General features: G+C 60.4%; 1 protein-coding gene across 1 annotated transcript; it reads left to right on the forward strand.

Moving 5' to 3' along the window:
* Positions 1-1,637: 1,637 nt before the first annotated feature.
* Positions 1,638-10,349, forward strand: UBALD1 (UBA like domain containing 1). The gene is made up of 3 exons (XM_042798723.1): positions 1,638-1,961; positions 8,047-8,106; positions 9,222-10,349. Exons 1-3 carry the CDS (start codon positions 1,854-1,856, stop codon positions 9,540-9,542), a joined length of 489 nt encoding a protein of 162 aa, XP_042654657.1. The 5' UTR covers positions 1,638-1,853; the 3' UTR covers positions 9,543-10,349.
* Positions 10,350-10,642: the final 293 nt, after the last annotated feature.

Here is a 10,642-nt window from a genome sequence, read left to right on the forward strand (position 1 = left end):
CCCCAGTGCTGTCACCCGCTTTGTTTGTCAGGTACTTGTAGAACAACAAGGTCCAGGAGCCCTGCAGACTACACACAGAGTTATTCCTCACTAGAAGGAGTGGCAAGCCCATGAACTTTGCCTCCCTAAACACTGCCCTGCTCCAAAGGGCTTGCAACCCTCCCCTAAAGCTCTGCTGCGCCAGGGCCAGCCCTTCTCCCTTCAAACATCAAACTACAAGGTTTCTAAAGAAGTCTGGTTCTCAACAATTAAAATAATCATTCAGGAGATTTGTTTTTCCAGCTGTATTTACACCTTCCTGGCTACAGAGCTCCTCTTGCTGTTTCCCTCTTGGGGTTGTCTCGACCTTGCAAAAAAAGACCTGTCACCCCTTGAGGCGTCCCACTGCCACCGCCATAGAGCTGTGCTCTCAAACTTTGATTTAGTCAGGGACATATAAGGAGGAGGAAACCCCCTTGACTCTGGCAAACTGCAAGGCCTGGAGTACTTTGTGTGGTGACTAAAGGAGACGTGGAAGATGTGGTAGTCAGCTTTGGACAATACCGATGCAATTTGTGTCCAAGCAGCAGAGGCTGCAAACCCCTCAGGTCAAACGCGTGACCTGCCTGAGCTTCAGCCGTTAATCCTCACAGCTCAGAAATATCTGCAGCCGTACATGAAACGCCGGCCAGGGACAGAGGTGTTAGCAAACATGCTGCTTGTGGCAAGGCTACACCAACCCCCGCAGTCCAAAAGAAAAAATTAAAGAGACCAGAATCATTTAGGAAAGGTGGAGGAGGCCGGGGGCCTCTGCAAGCCCTGTGGAGCCAACAGTTTCCTTCGTCTCCCCTGCTTTTCCCTTCATTATCCCTCCAGCCACTCAACCGTGTGTCTGTGCCTGCTTATCCTTCCCTGGTACTTAGCAACAGCCCTGTCCCCAGCCCCGCTGTGCAGCACTGCGTGCTTCCAGCAGCTATGGCGATGCCCCACTCTCCAAGGATCCTTTCACACCACCGGGAGCCCCCTGGCACCTTCCAGAACCTTCCCCTGCTGCCACCTCTCCTTTTACAGCTTGGCAGCCATGTCAGCGGGGCACTGGGAGTGACGAGAGCAGGCCTGCCAAGGGGACTGGGCTCCCCCCCACGCACCCCAAGTTTTTATTAGCGCTGCTGCAGAGCCCTGAGCCAGGCCCGGGGCAAGGGGCCGCCGTCCCCCCCCCCACCTCACCTCACCTCAGGCCGCGGGGCGGTGAGGTGACAGCAGCTCTGGCCTGAGATGGGTCCCCGCAGGCGGGGGGGCACCTCATGGCCTGCAGAGAGCACCCCGCACCCCAAACCACCCCCCCCCCCCCGTCCCCCACGCCGCGGCCGCTCCCCTCACGTCAACAGGAAACCGCACGCGGCCGACTGTAAACACCGCCCGCGCCCCCCCCCCGCCTCCTCCGCTCTCCCACGTGACCCGCCCCTCCCGCACCCCGGCCCGCCCCCGCCGCCCTCTCATTGGGGGCAGCGGCGTTGTTGACCATATACGGTCAGGTACTACCAAGCCGAGGGCGGCGGTTGGTCGGGCTGGCGCGTCACTCAACGCGCGCCGGCCGCTCCGCAAACAAAGCGGGCTTTGCCGGGAGCTGTAGTCCTGGCTGGGGGAGAGAGGCGCGGCGGCTGGGCGGGCGGGGACTACATCTCCCAGCGGGCACGCCGCGGCCCGGCCCGCTCCGCCCCGCCCCTGGCGGCCGTCGGCGGGGCTCGCCGGGCGCCGTGAGTCAGTGCCCAGTAAACATTGGCGTGAGCCGCGCCGGCTCCGCCATGGTGGCGGCGCCGTGAGGGGAGGGGGGGGGCGGCACGGCGGGGCTGGGCGCGGCGGCGGCGGGGGCCATGGACGAGCTCAAGCACCAGGTGATGATCAACCAGTTCGTGCTGGCGGCCGGCTGCGCCGCCGACCAGGCCAAGCAGCTGCTGCAGGCGGCCCACTGGCAGTTCGAGGTGAGGCCGCCGCCCCGGGACCGGCCCACACTGCCGCCGCGCAGCGCTCGGGGCGGGTCCACGCGTGGCGGGGAGGGGGGAGGGTTTGCCTGGCCCGGTCCTGCGGGGCAACGCCGCTCCTTCCTTCCCTTCCCCCTCCCCCCCCCCGCTCCCTTCTCGCGTGTCGGTGCGTGGCGTGAGCCGCCCCGGCGGTGGGCGTGGGGAGTCGCGGGCGCCGCGGGGGTTAGGGCCCTGGTGGGTTCGCGTGGGGCGTGCTGCCCGGCCGCTCAGCTAGCGTGGGGCCCACGCGGGATGCGTGGAGGAGGGGAGGGGGGCGGGGAAACGGCGAACCACGGCGTGCGGGTGGGGTGCAGAGCGAGGGACCGCAGCCCGCCGGTGCCCCACTCCGGACTGTGGAAGGGCCGAGGGCACCGGCACCCCCCCGCACCCCCTGACCGGCTCCGTGCAGCGCTCCTCCCCGCGTGTGTCCCCCCCCACTCCATGCCTCAACCCTCCCGCGTGGCCGTGGGCTGGAAAACCCCAACCCAGCCTTTCCCACGTCCCTGCCTCGGAGAGTTTGAGTCCTCAGGCAGCCGTGGGAGAGGAGACTTTGTAGGTCAAAGCTTTTCTGGCTCCAGACGCCTTTTTCTCTTGCTTGCGGGCAGGATATGTTCCGTGGCATAGACAGGGGTTAACGTCACGCGTGGGGCTGAGGTTGCGGGTGGGGAGCTCCCTGGCAGCCTTTCAGGGTGCTCTGCTCTTCCAGAAATCCCCGGAGCTAAAGCGCAGGGAGTAAAGGGGGGAGTGCAGCGGCTGTTAGTGAGCAAAGCTCTTTCTAAATAGGATTTTTTTTTTTTTTTTTTTTTTTTTCCCCTTCTGCAGCCCCAGCAGCTCTCTAGTCTGGAGCTGATGGATTTGACGCTAATGGCACCTTTGTAATTGAAGTGTCTGTTTTGTGATGCAGGAGGAGGTCTGAGTCAGTCTGGAGAGCAGGAGGTTCGGTTTGTCTTCATCCCTGTGGCTAGGGCACCCCTCCATCAGCGCGGCACCGCCCGGGGGGCTGCGGCCAGCCCTCCCCGACGTTATTCGGGGGGTCATTCTGTAACGCGACGGCTCTCGGGTGGATCGGGCACGGAGGCAGTTCATCGCCGCGTGGTCTGCGTGCAGTCACAGGATTTCCAGATGCTAAAGCAGAGGTTGAGAAGCATTCAAAGCCAAGCCGTGCGTGGCCGGGGAGCGGGTGGGGGGGGTGTGGAGCGGGGCGCAGGAAGCCGAGCCGGCGTTTCCCTCCGCCGTGTCCGTTTAATGTCACGGTCCGCTGGCCGGAGCGCCGTTGCATGTGGTGTACGTGTTGCATGTGTAACATACTCCGGGTTTTGTTTACTAATACACTTTGACAGTGGCCCTCTGGGACGGGCGGGATCCGCTCCCACCACCTCTGTGCGTGTCGCGAAACAGCTGGGAACGGATGACAAAAGTTTAACTTTTCTTTCAAAAGGCTTTTTGCAGAACTTTGCCACCCTTTGGTGAGTTGCACAAGTACAAACAGCCGTCTCCTGCCGGCTTGGCACTCACATGACTCAGAGGAAGCTCCGCTGTAAACAAACGCGCCGCGATGAGCAGTTACCATGTTCCCACTCACTTTTGGTGCAACGGTCAGATAATTCCCTTTGCAAAATGGCCGCTGGGCATGCCTTCTTCGGGGAGCCACGCTGGGGAGGTGTCGTCTCCTGGCTCCAGTGTGTTCCCACCTCTTGCCTCTGTGACATTCCTAGGCTTTTGTTATTCTAGCTCGGTACCCATTTACTGGCTGGCCTCGCATCTGCAGCGAGTGTAAATTGGTGGAGTTCAGGCAACTTCAGTGCTAATTTATGCTGTCTTCACTCATAGTCTCCTCAGATTCAAAGCGCTGCTCCAGGGGTGCAGTGTGAGTCGGAACAGTCCGCTCACACCCTGAGGACGTTGCTCCTCCCTGTCAGAGCACTGTGAGGAGAGGTGTTCTGCACAGCGGAGCCAAGGTGAGCTGGATGCCTGGTGACAAGACAGCAGGAGCTGGGTTCACCCAGGTCTATGCCTCTGTCCTGGCCAGAACTTTTCCTCCGTGGGCACGTGCCCTGCTTGCTGCTTGTGACAGCCAGACGGTGAGCAGGAGCATGGTGTGTTGGCTCACTGGCAGGAGGGAGAGGGAGGCCGCTGCGAAACGTGGACAGCTTCGGGCTGGTGGGGTGCTGATGGTTTGGGACTGCTTTCCTGAGCCTGTGCTTTGGGGCTGCTCTGGGGCTGTTGTGGCTAGTGGGGGAGGGTGCAGGGCGGGTGGCAGAGAGGGTTTGCTCTGCACGCTGTCCTCCTGGCCCTGGCAGACCCGGAGTTTGTCTGAGGGGAAGGAAAATGATCCAGGACAGTGAGCAGGGCATGAGGTCAGGAAACTGTGGAGGATACAGCTGCCTTCAACACAGCACAAGCTGATCAGAGCCTGTACCGTACTCGGGGGCTTGACAAGAAAGCCATTTATTTTGCAACTCTCCATCCCTGGGGAACAGGGCAGTTCGCGGGTAGTGGATCACCTCTCCCACTCACCGTGACTCCAGTCCTGTTTCTCAGGGACCCGGGACAGGCTTTCCTGTGGTGTCCACAGCACAGTTTGCAGCTCTTGCAGCGCCGTGAGCTCTGCTGTGCTTCCAGGGACAGCTGCGGTGGGTGCCAGCAGGAACGGCCGTGCCAGCCCAGCCCTCCGGCAGCTGGAGCTGTGCCATGGCTGATCAGAGGGGGAGGTTTACAGTCTGGAGAAAGCAACTTGGAGTGTCTCTGGGTGAAGGCTGGCACTTGGCCTCCAGGACCGCAGGTGCCGGCTTTTTGGGAGAAGCCAAGGAGGGCAGCAGGTACCTCCACCATGGCTGGAACCCAAGCAGGCTACCAGGGAGATGTTTCAGAGTTTGCAGAGTCTCATGCTGGGCTGAGCAGTGGATCAGACTCCTTCACAGATAGAAGAGTATTATTCGGCTTTGTTATGTGCTGATTGCCTCTGGAGCTGCTTGGGAAGGATAAGACATCAGCTTTAAAAAAACCACCCGTTCCTTCCTTTTTCCTGGTGCTAAGTGTCGGTCTCTGTTCGGTGGCGTGAGGCTGTGTGTGGGGAGCAAGAGGAGGAGCAGGTGTCTGGCTCTGCTCACTGTGTTCATGGTTGGATTTCCACTTCCTCTTCCGATTTATTTATGTTTTATCGAGCCCCTTTCCTTTGTGGCTCAAGGGCAGGGTGCCCCCAGGGCTGCTCTAGCACCGTGGGCTCCCTGTACTGGCATCTGATCCCTGGCGCTGGCAGTGGCTGCAGCTCATGCTTGCAGCCGGGAACGGGTGTGGGTGCAGCTTGGGCAGCGATGGGCAGGGGATCGAGCAGCACCCAGGGTCCCATTTGAGGAACTGCAGAGGGCTGGGTGTCCTGCTCCTCCAGGCTGAGCTTGTTATGCTCAGTGCCCAGGTCTCCTCGCATTCACTTTCCCTCCTGGCCCCTGCAGCCATCCTCCCTCTGACTGGCTCACCACGGGCCTTCTCTTGGCAGCCTGGTGGGATCTGCCTCCTGCAAAGGTCCTGGTTTTGCATCCTTGGGGGGACACGTGGTGGCCTGGTCTCCTGCCGAGCCTGTCCAGGCGGTGGGTGTGTGGCTGCCCCGTTCCCACTCACGCCCAGGGTGACGTGGGCGATGGGGCCTTCAGGCCAGGGTCAGGGCTGAGCTGCACCTTGGGCTCCCTCTCAAGCAGAGGAGCCTTTAACTGGCTTTGCAGTTGCACCAGTTGCTCCCAGCACTTGTGACGCTGGCTGGGGACCAGGCGACATCAGCAGCTTTGGTTACCTGTGTGGCTCTGGCACGCCGTGCCACCGAGGGGATGGGTGTGCAGGCCTCTCACCCACCTGGATTGGGGCTGCTGCGGGTCCTGGGTCCCCTTGGGAGGAGGTGGCAGCCATTCCCTGCAAGCAGTGGACATTCTGGTAAGCAGAGGGGTTGTTTTTGCCACTCTTGGAAAAGGGCAGATGGAGGGGAGGAGATGTGGTGTTTTATGTAGAGGGGCCTGCAGTGGTGGAGTGCTCCTTCCACCCAGGTCACGGCTTTCATCTCAGTTTTACCGGGGATCAGTGGGTTGCTCAGGGTGACAGCAGGGGCCTTCTCTGCCCCTGTCTGCTGATGGCACAGTCCCAGATATGAGGCCACTTGGAAAACAAGAGCACAGAGCAGATTTAATCAGCTTATGGTATCTGGCTGTGCCCACACCTCTGCCTGTGCTTCCCGTTTGCCGTTACCCCCCTGCCTTGTCACGATCCTTTCTGTTCCTGAGTGATAGGACCTGTGGGTGTTGGCATCAGACCTCGCCCAGGACGAAGGGTAGCATGGTGATGGGAGTGTTGCTGCCTCAGAAGCATCTGTGTCTTTGTTGGACACTTCCCTGATTCATGGATGTGTGCCGGCCTGGTCAGAGCTGGTCTCTGGAGTCACAGACCCTCCTTCTGCTCTGTGTTCGTTGCTGAAATCTGGTGGGTCCTGCCCGTGGGTGCTGACAGCTCTCGGCTTGCAGCCTGGCTGGGTGCAGGGTTCGGGTGCTGTGTTATTAAACACAGACAGAGAAATGCAGCTATTGTAGGGAAGAGCCTTGCCAGCCCAGCTATTGCACAGTGCTCCCCCCGAGGTTTGGGAGCTGCCAGACTCTACAGCAGCAATTGCTTCCCCCACCCAGATCTGGATTATTGTTTGCAGATACCGTTCCTGGCTGCCACCTGGTCTGGTTGATAGTTTGCCCCCATTTAGCTGGGAAACCATAAACCCTGCTCCGAGTGGCCAGCACCGGCTTTCCAGCTCCCCAGTGGTGTGAGCACAGCCCCTTCACCTCTCCGGGGCCTGCCAGCCTGGGTGTTTGGGGCCAGAATAGTTTTCCGTCGGATCAGTGAACTGAGCTGACTTGCCATCGTTCATCCTGCCCCTGGATGGGACACGGGAGAGTGTGGCTGTGGGCACCAGCATGAGGAGAGTGTGTGTGGTGGTAGGACTGTGGCTACTGCAGTCGTGCAGGCTTTGGTACAACCTGCTTTTTCTTGATTTTTTTCTGCTTTTTTTTTTTTTTCCTAAGTATCATGGGTAACCTCAGTCACTGGCTTGTGGGAAGGGAGCAGTTCTGGGTGGTGTGGCAGTGCCTGGCTGCAGCCCTGTGCCTCGATCCCAGGCCACACTGCCCCTGGAGAGGGGTTTGAATGGGGGTTGATGGGGACTTTTCCTCCAACCAGAACTGAATCCAAACCAATTCTTCTAACATTTCTATCAAGTCTGATCTGCAACTGAATCAAAACATTGCTTTCTAGCCCTGACTCAGTTAAAGCCTGGCACAGAACAGGAGTCAGCTTTACCTTTGCTGGTCCTGTATCAGCCCAGTCCTGCACACCCCTCAAAGCTCCCGCTGCCTCCGCTTCTCCCAGACCCGGGCTGGGTGTCTGCCTTCCTGGCCAGCCTGTGCCCCCAGCTCTCCCTCCCTGCAGCCCCCATGTCCTCTCACATGCCTTTGGTATTTACCAGTTTATTACTGGTCTCAACTGGAAGCTAACCAAAATTATGTCAGTCATAAGTATGCTGCCTGTCACTGAATTGGAAATACTCTGATCTATAAGGTGAGGTCACAGCCCCAGCCCTGGACATCTCCTGGTATGAACATGGTGACCATGATCTTGTCCTGTTAAGGACACACATCTAACTGGTTGCCACTGGGCTTCCCCTGCTGGGTTTGGATTTGGTTTCCCTCCTCTCCCTGCACACAGCAGTTGCAGAGTATTGCTGTGAGTTGTGAAACGCCTGCCGGGGTCTGCTCCAGCAGTGGCTGCTCCCCAGCAAGGCACATGGTGATCCCAAATATGTGTGATGGCCACCTGCGTGGGGATGTGGGAGCAGCTGTGCACAGCCCTCTCCGCTGTGGGCAAGGGGGCTGTGGGCACAGCCCAGTCCCCTAGGATCTGTTTTGAATCATCTTCAGGGTCTTGCAAAGCCCTGATGTGTTGTGCAGGGATGAGGTGTGAGTGTCCAGTTTACATTCTGGTGGTAACATTTTTTTTTTTTTTTTTTTTTTTCCTCCAGACTGCTCTCAGTGCTTTTTTCCAAGAAACAAACATCCCCTACAGCCACCACCATCAGATGGTAAGTGCTTTCCCACCTCTCCAGCGCTCGCCCGGGGCACAGCACCAGCTGGCGGGCGCATCGGGCTGTTGCTGGTGCTCAGCTTGCTGCCTCGCAGCTCCAGGAGTGCAGGCAGGGAGGTCTGGCCGGGCGCTGCCAGAGCTGCCTGCCAAGGAAGGTTTTCCTGGAGAGCAGCCGGGGGTGGCATAGCCTGTCCTAGGCAGTGGGACAGTGGGTCTGGGAGTGCCTTCAGAACCCTGCAAAGGAGTTGGGGCTGTTCCTCAGAGAGGGATGGTCCAACAAAGGATGCTTTGGGCATGGCCAGCAGTCCAGATCAGCCCCAGCGTGGCGGAGGGAGGCTCGGGGAGCAGTCCAGAGAGCCCAGCGTAGGCTGTGTAAACACATGCGCGGATATGTGCGTGCTCCCCACCCCGCAGCCCAGCTGCACATGTGAATCCTCATGTGCTCGCTAGAGCAACTGAGCGTGCAAACCCCTGGAGCCTTGCTGGAGCTTGCCTCTGGAACGGCGTGCACAGCGGCTGGATGTGTGTAAACACAAGAGAGTGTAAGCACGCGTGGGTGCTGCCTGCCTCTGCACTCACCCAACTGTCCCCAGGCTTGGTCACTTAACGCTTGTGCCCCAGCACCTGTAATCTGCTTGGGCAGATGTGTCTTGGGAATTTGCTGGCTGCTGTGGCCTCATTTGACTCTCCAGGACAATTGGGGATTTGGAGCGTGCAGTAAGTGTGCAGAGCCAAGTGCCCGGCAGGGCCTGAGCGTGCCCAGCCTCCTGTGGGGTGAGAGCTGAGCCTGAGCCTGGTGCCTGCTGAGCTGAAAAGCTGCAGGTCAAGAGTGGCACCAGCAGGTCGTGGAATTGAGGAGGTCCCCGGCTTGGCTGGGTGCAGGATCAGGTGCAGTGGGGTCCTGTCTGTGCCCTCTGACAGGAGCTCTCACCACAGCATTAGTTTTCAGAGCCTTAAATAACTGCTGCTTGCGGACAGCATGGTCAGCAGGGCGCAGGCCCGGGGGCTCCCTGTGCTGCAGCAGTTTGGGCAGAGGGGTCTTGTGCTGGGCCCTGGTGGGAGGCAGAAGGTAGAGACCCCACCCCACCCTGACCCCGTGTCTCCTTCCCGCAGATGTGCACTCCCGCCAACACGCCGGCCACGCCGCCCAACTTCCCCGACGCCCTCACCATGTTCTCCCGCCTCAAGGCCTCCGAGAGCTTCAACAGCAGTAGCCCCGTGGCCTCCATGGCGACCTCCCCGCCGCCCCCGGCCCCGCCGCTGCCCCAGCACGGGGCCTTCAACCCCACCTGGCCCGCAGCTTCGCCCCCCAGCCAGCAGCAGAGCATGTGGACTCCGGCCCCGCCGGCGCAGCCTGCGGGCTGGCCAGCCGCTGTCTCCCAGCAGTCCACGGCAGAACAGAAGGCCAACGTGACCATGGAGGCAGAGAGATGAGGCCGCGGTGGAGAGCGAACGTGGCGGGGACCCCTGCGTATAAATATATATATATTTTCCCCCCCCCCTCCCTGAAGAGGAGAGGAACTCTGCTGCCAGGGCATCTGGCAGCCGCCGAGACACATGAGCAAATAGCTGCCTTGCATGGGTTTGGTTTGAAGTAGTTTTTACTTGTCCTCGAGCTGAACAGAGCTCCCCAGAGACAGCGGGAGGCTGCGTGGGACGCGGGACCGGTGCTGGCCTCTGCCAGGGACCCTGCTGCTGCCGGGCTCTCGGGGAGGGAGCACCCCCTCCTCTCTTGGGACACCGGAGTTTGCATGCGAGTGACATTTACGGAAGAGGTCCCTTCTTCACGGTCCCCTGGGCCACCCTACCAGGCAGAGTGGGTTGTGCCTGAATGTTTTCTCCCCATCCCTTGGCCCCACTCAACCGGGTGGGGGGCAGGCACCCCACGCGGCTTATTTTTTGTAAGGGAGGGAGAAAGCAAGGGCTGTTCCTGCTCGGCCGCAGCCTCCGCCCTGCATGTGCCGTGCTCGCTGGTGAGCAGGGCTGGGGGATGCCGGCTCCCCGGAGACGATGGGGAGCAGGGGGTGGGGAGCAGGGGGTGAGCCACCGGTGGCCCGGCTGGGCCAGCATGCCCTCCCCTCCACCTCCTGGGATGGGGTTTGCCCTGGGGCTGTTTGCATGACACAGTGTAACCCTAGAGACTGGGATCGTTTTTAACCCCTCTGTTCTTTTTCTCCCGGCGGCTGGAAGTCTCTCCGGATGCGCCACAGCCGCTTGCAATACATGCTCTTCTGCTTTGAACCCGGTGTCTTTGCTTTGTTTGCAGCAGCGGTGGGACGCGGGGAAGGCTGGCCTGGGCCCCGGGGTGTTTCAGGATCCCCTCTCCGCGTGGCTCTGTGCGTGCCGTGCCTCTGAGCTGGGGCTGGCCATTGTGTGCTGCTCCAAACACCCCGTCCCAGCCGTGAGGTGTGTACCGGGGCTCAGCCCCAGCAGGAGCCAGCCCAGCTCTGCCCCACCACATCAGCTGTGGATGTGAGATCCCACCAGGAGCAGGGGCAGGCTGCTGGCAGGGCTGTGCTGAGACCTCAGGCTCC

The sequence above is a fragment of the Tyto alba genome, unplaced genomic scaffold (genome assembly GCF_018691265.1).
Source record: "Tyto alba isolate M040663 unplaced genomic scaffold, T.alba_DEE_v4.0 Super-Scaffold_28, whole genome shotgun sequence".
In the NCBI taxonomy this organism is placed as follows: Eukaryota; Metazoa; Chordata; class Aves; order Strigiformes; family Tytonidae; genus Tyto; species Tyto alba.